At 26.4% G+C, this 15,565-nt stretch overlaps 1 protein-coding gene across 1 annotated transcript; it reads right to left on the bottom strand.

Moving 5' to 3' along the window:
* Nucleotides 1–7,276: 7,276 nt before the first annotated feature.
* On the bottom strand, nucleotides 7,277–13,878 carry LOC107475610 (protein DETOXIFICATION 53-like). Its single transcript, XM_016095275.3, has 3 exons — nucleotides 13,751–13,878; nucleotides 13,225–13,500; nucleotides 7,277–8,695 (listed from the first exon to the last, which is right to left on the bottom strand). Exons 2-3 carry the CDS (start codon nucleotides 13,447–13,449, stop codon nucleotides 7,277–7,279), a joined length of 1,644 nt encoding a protein of 547 aa, XP_015950761.1. The 5' UTR covers nucleotides 13,450–13,500; nucleotides 13,751–13,878.
* Nucleotides 13,879–15,565: the final 1,687 nt, after the last annotated feature.

The raw sequence follows: 15,565 nt of genomic DNA, 5'->3' as shown, positions 1-15,565 counted from the left end.
TCTAGTTTTCTACCTTTGGGAGACTGATTTTTAGTTTTGTGGAGAGATGAATTTGGGGTTTTGTTTGTTTGTTTGTACAAAGAGGCATTGACTTGAGTTTCAGAAGTCTCATGCATTTTTACTTTTCAGATCAAATCAGAAGCGTTTGCGTGTTCTTTTGCCTAAAATCTTGACCGTCCATTCCTTAGTCCAAACACGTGTGCTCAACTATGGTCCAAGTCTTCTTCCAAGATTCTAAATTTTGTTTTTATAGTTCACTTATTTAATTAACAAATTAAATGTTATCAATGTTTGGAAACTTAACTTATTTCAACTAATCTGAATTATTTATGTTAGTTGATTATTTTGGCAAAAGATCTTTTTAAAAGAAAAATTCTTGGAATCAATAATTTTAAATATTTTTTATTATTTGATCAATGTAAATTTTAAATTGGTTTTAATAAATAAATTTTATTAATTTATGTGTGTAAAATTTAAAAAATATAAGTACAACTATATTAATTTTTATGTATAAAATTATGATAAATATAGATATAAATTATATATTTTTTTGTGTGTAAAATATTTGTAAACATAAATACAAATTATTACTAATTAAGTACTCATAAAAAATTGTCACACAAATCTGTAAAATTCCAGTTAAATACGGAGATGATTCAATTTACGTGGGCATACAATAATTTAGGCCAATACACAGTCTAATCTGGCTACTCTATAGTTTACCAATTTTACTATTCGCCTATTGAGCTAAAGCATCCTCGTTTTTAGATGAAAGAGATTTGGTAGCAGATTTAGAATTTAAAGTGTCCACCCAAAATTAAAATTTTCGTAAGAATTATTCAAATATTTTTAGTCTTTCAATCATTTTTATATAGATATTACGATCTAATGAATTATATAAGTTGTGACCACATCCATTAGATGCATATTTAGCTTATGATATGTAGATAAGTTAATCAAATATTTAAAGATAATTGTATCAACTATAGAAAAGTAGGTCTCCTCAAAATCTGTACCAAGTCTTTGTGAAAAACTTTGTACTATAAGTCAAATTTTATAGCGTACAATTTTATTATTCTCATTTTCTTTTCTCACAAATACCCATTTGTATTCAACAAGTTTCGTACCTTTAGACATTTAGAATAGATAGCCAAAAACTTCACATTTTGCAAGTGAGTCTAATTTAATTTTCATGATTTTTTTTTTCAATTTTTTCAATTATCCATTCTGTCATTATCCCGCCTGACTATGATTGACGCTTAGAAAAATCATTCACAGTAAGCCTAAGAAATAAATTTCACAAAAAAAATGAAATATAATTTCTTACAATACTATCTTTACATGCTTAGATATTAAATTTAACTCAAATTGATAAGTATAAGTATATGAAATTTTAGTTTAAAATTTACTACAAAACATGGTCATAATTGCATATATTTTTCAAGTTATGAAGACTATATATAACAATATTTACAAAACAAACTATCTCACGTCATTCTGGTTGGATCTTGTCTGTAAAATATGGAGCATTAAATAAATCTAAAGATTTATCAAGATATTTACATAAGACATCATGTCATTGGACAATACGAACGCACCAATTCAAATAATACTAGAATGAAATTGATGGAACAAAGTTAAGAATAAGGCTCTTATCTAAAAAGAAAAATAATAGAGTGAATTTTGCAACTTAGTGATAAACAAAGCATTCATAACTCTTGTGCGACAATTGTACAAATATAATGCACTTGGCTAAAATAAATCTATTATAGTAACAGTGGATAAAATTTATTCGAACACATAAGCAAATCTATTATAACAATAGTGATAGAAGTATATTCTAACACATAGATGATTATTGATAGATATTAAGGATTAAACTTTTAATATTCCTTTTATAAAAAAAACGAAAGTTATCTAATCTAAAAAAATCATCAAAATAATAGACAAAAATTATATTTAGGTGGTTATTTTTTCTGTGTCAACCTGAAATAGACATGTTTTACTGATTTTATGGACATGAATTGACGAGTACCATTTTATTTTATTGCAAGAAACCAAAGATAATTCAAAACGCAGCGACAAGACAGGACAATGCATAAATAGAAGTGGTTAAGGAGGTTGTGTAACGAAAAACGAAATTAATACTATGTTGAACAGTGATGAAGGTGAACCAACGGTGCAGAAGTGAAGCAAAGGTGCAATGGCTTAAGATGGTAGCAACAAAAATCACGGTGATATCAACTCCTGTAGTGAGCTCTGGCGGCAACAGAAGCTCTAACAACAACAATGATGTTAGCAGCCGTGATCTTTATTAATACCGTCAACTCCTTCTTCTCTTATAGTCACCGATCTCTCTCCTTCTCTAGTCGTTCCCTTTCTCCTCTATTTAGCGGTCGCAAAGCCACTACTATGCCTCCTCCTCCTTCACCATCGTGCTCTCTCTCTCTCTCTCTCTCTCCTTCCCTCGGCGGCAACGACTCCAAATCCAACGACCCTATGTCTCCTTCCTTCCTTCTTTCTTTCTAATCATCTCCTTTCTCTTTTTCTTTATGATTTATGTGGCTAGAAGACAAGGATGAGAGAGTGTGTGGTTAGGATTAAAGAAAACAAAATATCAAGTGAGATGCCCATAATTTTATTTATTTACTTATCTTTTTTTTTTGAATTATTACATATTCGTTGACATTCTTTGACAAATTTTTGTTCAATATCCTCATTTTCGTTCATAATATTTAGCGCTACATTCTATAAAAATATGTTGTCGACAATTATTTTTCTTCGGTTTCAATTTTTCTCGTAAAGACAATTTATTAAGATATCATCATTTTGATGATTTTCAAGTACCTGAATATCTTTTAATATTTTAATTATGTTATGACTTTGGACAACTGTAAGTGTCCCAAATATCTCTTTGTCTACCTCAATAGAAAGAGTATTTGCCTCTTTACTATAATTTTTTTCTCTTCTTTTACAAGAATTTTTATCTTTAGAAATGACTAGCATACCACACGTTTGCCATGTGTTTGCACTATTTATCATTTGTTCAACATGGACATCAATTCAAATTGGAACATTTTTAGCTGGTGTATGGAATTTTGTTATCCTTTTTGTATCAGAAAATGTATCAAGAAATTTATTTATAATTTTTTATAAATGTATAATCTTTTAAAATTCTAATTCATATTGTCCTAATCGAGAATTCAAATGTAGTAATGATGATACATTTCAATTTAGCTCTTTTGCCAGCTGTTTATTTTATCATTTTAATGTTGAAAATATTATTTTATTAAAGGGACAATTTGTAAATCAAGTTTTAAATACATATTCTGTTTGTATTTCTAGATACCTCACAATAGAAGGAGTATCATATCCAACATATATTTTCAAGTTTTTTTTGGGTCCTATTTTGGTTCGATTAGGTGGAGCAATTAGAATATATATCGCATTCCAAATATTCTCAAATAGATGTTTGACTATTGTCCAAAAGTCAATTATAAAAGAGAAAATTTGTGATAACTTGTTGTCTTTAAATGAATAAGTGTTGCAGCATGTAAAATAGCAGACCCCTAATAAAAAATTAGGAGATCCGTTCTTATAAATAAGGATCTAGTAGTTAATTGGAGGTATTTAATAAGTGATTTTGTTAGCCCATTTTTGTTTATGAACATGAGCTACTGAATGTTGAACACTTATACAAATAACCATGCAATAAGTATCAAAAGCTTTAGAAGCAAATTCACCAGCATTGTTAAGATGAATTATTTTAATTGAATTTTTTTTTTGGAAATTATGCTTTTAATTTTATAATTTGCGCAAGTAATCTCGCAAACACCAAATTGTGAGATGATAATAAGCACACATGAGATCATCTTAATAATTCATCTATTAGCACAATAAAATATCTACAAGATTCATATGGTGAATAAATTAGTCCACATATATCACATTGAATCCACTCAAAGAATTCAGGAGATTCAAATCTAATATTTGTTGTTGATGATTTTATAATTAGTTTTTCCTGAAAATATATGCAACAGAACATAATTCACTATATTAAAGAATTTTATGGTTCTTCCGTGAATGTCCTTATAAATTTTCAATGATCCTTTGTATCATTTATAAATTTTTAATAATCCTTTGTATCATTGTTGTTCCGAAATGACCTAATCAATCATATCCAATAGTAAATTGATTTGGATTAGTAAATTTTTGATTTATTATAACATATGATTTAATTGCACTAATGGTATAATATATATCAAAAGAAAGCATAGACACTTTTTTAATATAATTTTTTTATTTAAATCACAACTCATAATAGAACTCATTGTTATCCTCATTTAATGTCTCAATATAATATCTACTTTTATGAATATTTTTAAAATTTAACAAATTTATTTGCGATTTTGTAGATAATAACGCATTATCTACAATAAATTTTACTCCTCTAGAATACAAAATAATAACACCTCTTCCAAAACCATCATCAATTATTTTACTTATATCAATAATAATAGTAATATTTGTCTCTTTATGTACAAAATTGGCAAAATAAATTTTATTTTTGAGAATAATATGCGTTCCTGCACTATCGTAAAATAAATGTCTTCTCCTTGTATCTTCATTATTTTCTTCACAAGAAAGAATAAATAAGTAAAAATATAATTCAACCTATGATTTATCTTTGAAATTAATTCTCTTATGAAAATGATAACTCAATCATTTTATAAATACATATATATGTGCGGAGTTAAATCATATTCTTATTTACATAACTATTTTATTTATTACACACATATTATATTAGCACAAATTTATTTATTGATTCTTTGAAATTTATATAAAAAGATAAATTTAAAAGTAAATACATTCAAATATAAATAAATAAAAATATATATTAATATATCAAAAATCAAATATAAAAAAATTATTCAACATTTTTATTATTAATTAAATAACTAATATTTTCTTCAACATCTTTTAAAAAAATTAAACACATCATAATGAGTTGTGGTAGAAATATTTTTTGAAATAAAATAATTTTTATTTTTTTATTCTCTTTTAAAAGATGCTTAGTAAAATTCAATTAAGTGATTTGGCCTATGATAAATAAATATGTGACCAATGACATTTACCACTACAACGATAACATCTTCTTTCTATATTCTTATTGTGCCAATTTTTTTCTTTATTATCCCACTTTTTGTAGGATATTTTATTATTGAAATATCTTTTCTTCTTTCCTTTATTATATTTGTTACTAAAATAGTGGTCTTTATCATTTTTTAGATTATAATGCGTCACATTCACTTTCGAAAATAGAGCAGAACTAGAGAGGTAAGCTTTATGATTTTTCATGAGCAATTCGTTATTCTATTCTATCATAAGAAGACATGTAATTAATTCAGAATATTTTATAAATTCCTTCTCTTGATATTGCTGTTGTAAGAGCATATTTGAGGCATGAAAGATCGAATATATTTTCTTTAGCATATCACTATCAGTAACATTTTCTTCACACAATTTTAATTGGAGATTATTTTGAATATTGTAGAATCATATTCAGTGATGGATTTAAAATTATGTAAACACAAATGTAACTATTTATATCAAGCATTTGGAAGAATCACTGGTTTTTGGAGATAATATCTTTCCTCTAGACTCTACCATAGTTTTGTTGACTTTTTTATGGTAATATATTCATTTTCATTTCTTTGTCAACATGACGATGAAGGAAAATCATTATAGTAACGCGATCCTTTTAAGCGTTGCATTATTGTTTGTGTTAATGACATTATTGAAATCCATTGAGTTAAAGTGAATTTCAGCATCTACAATCTATGATAATTCTTTTTAAAAATATAAAGTGGTACAAATTCCAAACAAAAAAGATTTGATCTAATTAAAATTTCTTACCTTAAAAATTTTCGTACTGATAACTTGTTGGAAAAATATGATAAAAGTAGATAAATAAAATAGAGATTTAAATATGAAAATATAGAAAATTGTATCTTAATGATGATATCCTTACAATATAATACTTGATAATTTATGAAAATAGATTTTCTATTATAAAAATAATACACAAGAATTCAGCACAAAAACTAGAATAATGTAAACTTATAAACTAAATATATCTTAAAACCTTCTCTTTAAAATTTATTTATAGATAAAAATTTTAAAATGAATAATAATAAGATATTATTTACTTAACTCACTTAGCTTACTAATAAGTTAAAACATTATAAAAACTTTCTCCTATTAATTCATAATATTCTATATTTTATTATGATAAAAAATTTATAATTGATAATACTACATATTTCATGATGTATGATAATTTTTCATGATGATATGACATCTACACTAATAACCATTTTAAACTTTTATAACAATTTAGAACAATTTGTTTTTGGTCGTCGAGTTTAGACCATATCTGATTAGATTAATTCAGAAGAGAATAAATTAAATTATTTGGCTGGTGAAGGAAAAGGGCTGGCTGAAAATCCCTGCATTTTTTTTTTTGTCTTTAAAACCCTTCTTTCCAAACATTATATTTTAATTTTTGGTCAGATTTCACTATCCTTTTAGTGGAATTTAGACCACAAAAAATTTCAAATTGGGCTAAAACTAGCTACCCCAATGGGCATTAAAGTTATTACCAAAAATGTGGCCTCATTTAAGAATGAACGTTTTCATGAGACCCAACAAGAATATTATTGGATATTGACATCTGGATGCGATTCATGATCTGAGGTGAGTTTAGGCCATGCTTCCATTATGTCCAAAAAAAAAAGGAAAAGAAAAGGCTATGCTTCCACTAAATTTTTCCAAATCGAGCTTGCTGAACCTATTTTCTTGGTAAAATATAACTATCTTGATAAAAGTGGTCAAAGTGTATCCTTAACCTAGCAGATTGAAAAAATATCACATGAAAAACTAAAAAAAAAAAAATTGTACCCTCTAATTTTGCATTTTGTTTCTGAACAAAACAATACCCAAATACAACCTTAATTAAACTTGTGACAATATGTTTAACTCATTGATTTAATTCGTATTCCAGTTAAGACTTTCTTATGTACATACATACATACCATCATACAGTGTATACATAAAAGAATATAATGAATTAAGAGAAAACGTTAAATAATGTACATACCTATAGCTTTCACATGGAATATAATTAATGTAGTATATAAAAGAATAATGAATTAATTAAGTCACTCATCAAAGAAGTAGATGAATAATTGAATTCTAGTAATTAATTAGTATCTCATAGATCAGAATTAAGTAACCCACTTTCCTCATCATTTACACTAATACTTATCTCCTCTTCAGTAGTAGTTATTTGAGATGATAACTCCACTGCCCTCTTAGTTTGGTGACTCCAATCTGTTCTTACCAATGTGTATATCATCATACAAAGACATGAAATTTGTGCTGCTAACATTCCAAACCATAGTCCCACCAATTCAAATTTGTGCACAAATGTTGCAAAAATAGCCACAGGCAAACCAATTAAGTAGAATGCACACAAATTAATCCTAGCACCTAAGTAAGGGCGTGCCGTACCGGATAATATCCCACATGAAACTGTTTGAGGCCAATTGCAAATCTCACACATCCCTAATATTGGAAGCACATTTATTACCATATCAATGATTTGTGTCTCATCAGTGAAGAGCTTACCCCAATTTCTTCTCACAAACATTAAGAAAATGAATGCTATGATGCTTGAAATAATTGCTATAGTGAAACCAATTATGGCACTATTCTTTGCTTTGTTGGGTTGCATTGCACCTAATAAGTGACCAATTCTTGTTGTCAATGCAATGCTTAGTGAAAATGGAAACACATAGAGTAATGCAAGTGTTTGAATTAGAATGCCCATTGTTGCTACCGTGGCTTGTGGATTACTCAATAGCCCACAAAGAAAGAGCATGATTTCATACCACCACCACTCCAAACAAACCGAAATGCAACTCGGCACGGCCAAGTTTAGCAACGGTTTCCACCCGCGAAATGCTGTGGAAACCGAAGCTTCTTGCCAAGGCTTCAAGGGTTTATCGGAGAAGATAAGATAGAGCAACATTCCTAGTATCATGTTAATGGAATTCAATCCGGTGGCTAGGGCAACTCCCTTGACTCCTAAGTTCAAGTGGATAGTCAAGAAATAATTGATTGGTAGGTGCAAAACCGCCGCAAAAGAAGCAATGACGGTTATTGGTGTGGTTAAACCTTGTGTCCTAAGAAAAGTTCTCAATGGATTAAGGTGTGCTTGTGCTAGGAGTTCAGGAATTGAAAAAAGCATGTAAACTTGTGCGACTTTTGTGACTTGTGGATCTTGACCTAGTAATTGAAGGAGGGGTCCCATATTTAGCCACAGAATTGAAATTGGCATGGTAACAACTAAAAGGAGACATGTTGCCCTAAAAAATGTTTGACTTAGAAGTGAATATCTTTTAGCTCCATATGCTTGACAACAAATTGGGTCCATTCCCATGGTAAGGCCCTTTAGAACTGAATTGGCGGTTATGTTTGCAAAACCAAGTGCTAAAGATCCTCCGGCTAACTCCACTTTTCCTTGGCGACCCAAGAACAACAAAGATATTGCAGATCTTGAATACATCATAAGGCTAGTCATTATTATTGGGCATGAAATCTTAGCAATTGATTTCAACTCTTCTTTCACCTGCAAGTAATTGCATTTCACACTTTGTCACCGTTTAATACAAAATCCTAAATCTTGTATCAACTTAAATTTATCAAAATACTAAAATCCAGTTTGGGTAAACAGGTTAATTAAATTTCTTTTGAAAAATGAGTATTTATATTTGATTTTTTAGTTTTAAAAGTGTTTATTTTAAAAGAAGAATGATAAAAACTTTTTATTATAAAAAAGATTATTTTTTTAATTTCTCTATAAATACTTAAATAATTTTTTCAAAAATTATAATTTAATTTTAAAAATTACACTAAACATTAATACTATAATTTTTCATAAATTAAAAATTAAAAAAATTACTTATAAATCTATCCAAATTGAACCTAATAAATATATGCTTTTCATGTTAAGTATTTATGAGATTCTATTTGAATTCTCTTTTAGAGTTATTCTATCAATAAATAAGACTGTTGAGAATTGAGTTACACAAATTCACAATTTACCTTAAATCATAACCCTAAAATCCAATATATTTAGCTAAACTCTAAATTCTAAAAACTTTAAATACTAAGTAAGTACATGAATATTTAATGTTAATATTTATGAGATTTTTTTTTAAAACTAAAAGAAATACTAGAGAGTTATTAGAAAAAAATTTATTATTTTTTACTATCAGTTAACTATAAATATTTAAAAGAATAAGATAAAATATGTTATTGGATTATTAAATTAAATAAATTAGACTAAAGAAACTGAATTAATGACTAAGTGATGACAAAAAATAATAAATTCTCATAATCCTAACATCTTTTTAGAAGTAATTCCAAACTCTAGTAGCAAACTAAGCTAATCAGAAATGTTTAGTATTGACTGAAAGCTGATTTATATATTATTTTTTGGGCTTCTAACAAACGTTGAATACTCTATTAATCTCTGGGCAAAACCACCAAGCAATAATTATGAAGTGCTACGACAAAATAAATAAATAAATACAGGTGTTACGGAAAGTGAATGTAGGGTGAGGGATGAAAGTAATAATAAAGTACTTGTTTGTACCAAAAAATAAATAAATGAAAAAGAAACATAATGTGCACAGATTCCCCTAACTCCCAAACGACATTCACATGAAAAAAGTTAGGTTCTCATCACTTGAATTTTCATGTGCCATAACATAGTGAAAATTTATAGGTTAATTTTTTTGTCCAAAATGTACGAAATGTTATTCTATATTGTGAAAAAGACTTTGGTCTATACAAGTTTCGATAAATTATATTTTGTTCTCTATAGTTTTTTTTTTTTTTTTTAAATGAAGTTTAGGTCTTGTTCCTCACAATCAATTAAATAGTTCATAAACTTTCAAAAAATTCTCTATCTTTAAATAGCCAATGGGCTAGTTGGATCATCACTACTTATTAAATCCGTCCTAATTATATCCGTGATAATTTAAATAGGAAAAGTCTAGAGGCCAGCAACTTTGTTAAATTTTGGCCAACATGTAATCAACAAAGAAAAGTGAACCATTGGATGAAATCTCACACCATTAAAATCATCATTGATGGCTATTTGATGACTACAAATCACAAAAGTTACTGCCCCTAGCATTGCTCATTTAAATAATTGCTATATCATTAAATAATTTTTTGTTTTTGTATTGGTTTAAAAAAGCAACGTTAGATTAAAAATATATTTGTTATAGATTATTTTTAAAAATTTCATATCAATAAAAAATATTTGCTATAATTTTTATATATTGAAAATCAATGTAATATATTTGTTCAAAACATAAAAAGACAAAGGATTGCTCAATTACATCCTTATATGACAAATTCTGATAAAATTTAGTATACATAATCTATCTTTATTATATATTATTGTAATTCAATAGTTGAATCAATAAAATATACATTTTATAAAAGGTCATGAGCGGTATAACTTTTCTTAAATTAACAAAAATAGAAAAACCAAACAAAAATAAATAAATAAGAAAAACATAAAAAAAAAAACAAATAGACGTTAACATTGTATGCTATGTTTGGCAAAGAGAATGTGTGAAAGTGTGAGAGAGCCAGGCTGATGCACATGGTAAGATAATTGATTTAGGTTAGGTTTAGTCTACTAGTTAATTAAAAAAAGTTTACTTAAAGTTGCAAAAAGGAAAATCTACTGTCATAACTTTTAGGAGCTTAATATTTTCAATTCTCAAGTATTAATGATGTGGGAGGAAAAAGGATAAAATAATAATAAACAAAAGAAAACGAATGCCCTAAATTAGGGCAAGTTGTTGTTACAGAACAATTTTCTTAAATTAAACAATAACCATATTAAAAAAAATTATACATTTAAAAGATTAAAAAACTACATCCAAAATTTATATTGAGCAATTATTAATTATTTTCTTATTATTCTCCAAATTTAATCTAATACGAACGTGTGAGCCAATAAAATTGGAGACAAAATAATGCATCTTCTAGGTAGGTTTTTCATAAAAAGAATGGAGGGTAGGCTTTAAAGAGACCATTTTAAACATCATCATGATATTTATAAATTATTTTATAATATCAAAAACAATGTTTCAGATATATGTATCACAAATTAGTAGGACCAAGTAACTCTATAGTCCAGATCAAATTTCAAGCTTTATTATGATGCATGTCACCACACGCACTTGAAATAACAATTGAAAATTATTGAAAAGTACTCGTCTCACTCAGCATCAAAAGTTCAAAAAAATGATTTTTTTTTTTAAATGGCTTTTGGAGATAACGGAAAGATACAACATAATATATGATTCATTATTTATATTATTTTCATGTTATAATATACAGTTACTGGTATAATAGAGGATAAAATCTGTTAACTTTAACTAATTTGATTCGAGTTAAATCAATACCTTAATTAATAAGATAAATTTTCAATATTTTTATTTATTTATGACTATTTTAGAATATTTATGCTTATAGAAAAAAAAGTGTCAAAGCACTTAAAATCAATTGTTCATTTAAGTTTGTATATTAGCTAATAGAGTGAACTATTATTCTTTTAGGCTATAAAAATTTTCAATTTTTCAAGAAGTAATCCCCCAAAATTAAAATAATATTGTGATCTTTCAGATTAAAGATTTACTCTATCCAACAAAATTCACCAAATGGTCTCCAAAAGGTTGCATTTTGTTAAATAGCATAAAAAATTGTCTATAAATAATGATAAAGTCTTAAAATTAACATTTATTTGTAAATAGAATAAGTATAAGAAATTAATTTTTAATTAGTCAATATTAATTATTTTTTTATTGTAAAATTTTCTTAACTCATTTTTAAGGATTTAGGTCTATAATTTAGGATTTATAATTTAAAGTTTAAAATTTAAGACAAAAATATAATTTAAAAAATTGACTAATATTGGCGAAAAATTTGACTTCCTAATTGAGTTTTTGTAAATAAATGGATTTTAAGGCTAGATTTTTCTTTCTCTTAACTTGTCTTAAGGAGAATTAATCACATAATTTTAAATTAGAAGTGATAGTTAGATAAAGTCTTGTTCAAACCTAAAAAAGTAAAACCCTAACATTATAGAGAAGCTTTTCAAGACATCACAATTCAAAAAGACTGAAATTGTTGTGGCCAATGACCAAATATGAATGTGATTAAAATCTCAAAGACAAATAAAACAAATTAAAGATTAACTCCCACAAATAATGGCCTTGTATAAGTTTGACAATAATTATTATTCATCATATGAAAATTTTCATACCATTTAATTTTTCAACACAGAACCAGTTCTTGTGGTTTTCGTATAAATGCATGCTAATAAATATGGATAGTTTCTTAAAATTCCATCCACACATTACGTTGTAACATGAAATAGAAGTCCAAATAATTCCAAAGTTATATATGTATCAATAATTGCAAATTTCATTTAAGGTATACTAAAAGATGATTACGCAGATTATATGTCACTAATTAAAGCAAATAACAATGATTTAATGGTAAACAAATTTTGATAGTTTATATATATGGGACTTCAAATTGAAGTTAATAATCTCATCATCATCGCTAATAATAATAAAATAATTAAAAGAAGCAAATGCAAAAATGGTGTATATAAAATCTACATGCCAATAATATCATTACTCTTAAATGTTTGGACCTTCCAACAAATAATTAGAATTTGTTTTACAAACTATTCAAACAAGCAAGAGAATGATATATAAATATTAGTGATTATACACATTAAAATATCTTTATATAAAAATAATAATTAAAATGTTGACGTATATTATATTTAATAATTTAATTAAATTTATTAAAATATTTAACGGTTCCGTTTTAGTTTTTACATAAAGATATTTTCATATAAGTAATCATTCAGCGACACAAATATGGTGAAAACTCAGGTACAGTCAACTTTACGTGAAGTTGATACTTGAGAGTTGTTAGATAAAAATTTAATCAAATTAGTCAAATCATCTAACGACTCTTAGATATCAATTTTACGTAAAGTTCACTACACCTGAATTTCCACCCACAAATATTAGATAAAAAGAGAGAGTTACAAACCTCGGAGAGAGAAAGATTGGGAAGAAGAGCAAAGAGATGATTATGGAAACGGCAAAGAAGGTCATGAATGAATGCTAATAAGCCATTGTTGGAAGCTACTTCATTATTTCCACCGTCTCTTGTTCTCATTATTCTCTCTTCATTGTAATCTCTTCCAACAACCTTTGTTGACGACAACATAGGATCTCCATTTATATTTCCTCGAGATTCAGCACCAGTGCACATGATGTTTTCTCCACAAGCTTTGATTTGAAAATTGGAATATTTAGGAACAACCTTAAAAAAAAGTACAACATATTCAGAAATGGATAATATAATTGTTTAGATCAAATGTACTAGTAAAATTAAAAATTAAAAAAACACATATTCATATCCTTTTCAAACCCCAAGAAAACAGTACAATGAGAAAATGAATTAACACGTCTTAAAAGGGGTGAAAAAAAAAAGCCAATATCTATGTTTTATTTATTTATTTGTATCATTGAAACTTCAAGAGGGAAAAAAAGAGAGACCAAAATCTTGGTACCTGTAGAAAGTTGTGTACGGACACTGAAGAATGTGGTTAAGGTTTGCAACTATCGTTGGCAATGGCATGAGTGTAACTGCAAAAGAATTAGTTGTGTATAGCCCAGAGAGCGTTTTGGAAGTTGAGAACAAACCCTTTGAACTAAATTAATGAATACTACATTATTTCTCTCAAACCCTTGTGTTTACTTTATACTTGTGTTTAATTTATATTGTAATAGTTCCATAAAGCCATTGATACCAACACCTTTCCAACTTTATAGTTTTTGCTTCACATAGCTATCTAGCAAATTTTTTCCACCCATTTATTTTCACCTAATAGTAATAATATTCAATCCAAGAAAATAAATATAGAAGCAATGTAAAGTGATCATAAGACTTTACAAAATAAAATATAGTTTCTACTATTTTTGCATTTTTATAAGATGCATTCTAGTTTGTCTATGTTACACTAAAAGTAAAGTCATACTTTTTTTTTAATTTTAGTAACACTTTTTAAAATGTATTGTTAACGATGAAAAATATTATTTTAATAATATTTTTTAAAATACCATAATTATCGTAATATAATAATGTTAGAATAGTTATTTTAGTAATTAAGTTTTACAGATAAACCCCAATACTTAGTTTCAATGATTTGATAATGTTGGTTCTGAGTCTTATAGTTTGGATCATGCTTAGGTTTTATTATTAAACTAAAAATAATAGCATTGCTACATAATATTCGAGAATTTGAATCGATGGCCTTATCATAATCAATCTCGCTACGTTATCAATAGTATATAACAGTATATCCGTTAATTTCTACCAACTCTTATTTATAATTGTGTTTAATAAAAGTATCTTTGTAAATGTATCTAATAACAATGTCTTTTTTACAACTGTATCTAATAAAAGTGTCTTTATATATATTTTCTGAATGTATTTCTTTATACATGTATTTAAAATATAATAATTAATTATTATTAATAATAAATTAAGAGATAGTATATTAGTACCCTGTACTTTTCCTACATAATATCCTATATTATTGGATACTCTTAAGCCAAAATTTATAGAGTGAACTTGTAGTGGTGATTGTCAGAGCATTTAACAACATGACTTTGTTCTAATATAATTTGTTAGGTCAAACGCTTTTCACAAATAAAAAATTTACAACTATTACTAATCAATGTAGATTTTTTTTTTATAGTTTATCAAAAATCATTTTTTTAGCGTAAGGGATTATACCCATTGCCACTAGCACTAAAGGCTTAGATATATTAGATAGTATATCGATTTAATAAAATTATTAATCTAAAAAAAATTTAAATATATAAAATTAATTATATCTCTAATATATTTTTCATGTAAAAGTTGATTTTGGATTTTCATAAATTTTATATAATTTTTTTTTGTTTATATATATTATACTGAATTTTTTTCCATAGTTATCAATAATTAACTTTAAATTTTATTATCATAGATATTTTAATATCATGGTATAAAATTATTTATTCTAAAAATTTAATTAATAAAAAAATATGTAATAACTTAGTCTATCTACTTGAAAATATTGTCTGCTTTAGTATCAGAATGTTTTGTGAGAAGAGTAGAATGTAAAGTTTTGCAACAATAAAAAAAAATATATACCTTATAAAAATATAGATACTTCTTTGAAAGTACATTTTAAGAGGTTGAACATTAAATTTTGACTTTTCATACATCTAGCCATTAAGAATAAACCCGTAAAATTTAGAGTGCTATAACAGATAATATTTTCAAACAAGCAGTTGAGGATGTTACAAGATATTAAGTCTATCAAATCTTATTAATT

The sequence above is a fragment of the Arachis duranensis genome, chromosome 2, assembly GCF_000817695.3.
Source record: "Arachis duranensis cultivar V14167 chromosome 2, aradu.V14167.gnm2.J7QH, whole genome shotgun sequence".
NCBI lineage: Eukaryota > Viridiplantae > Streptophyta > Magnoliopsida > Fabales > Fabaceae > Arachis > Arachis duranensis.
The sequence above is the reverse complement of the archived record's forward strand: the minus strand, read 5'-3'. Positions and strand labels throughout refer to the sequence as shown.

Bases quoted from the DNA above. Each gene is read 5' to 3' on its own strand.
- LOC107475610 (XM_016095275.3), bottom strand. From the start codon at position 13,449: ATGTGCACTGGTGCTGAATCTCGAGGAAATATAAATGGAGATCCTATG. The intron at 8,696-13,224 runs GTTTGTAACTCT...AATTACTTGCAG, and splicing joins CCAATCTTTCTCTCTCCGAG to GTGAAAGAAGAGTTGAAATC.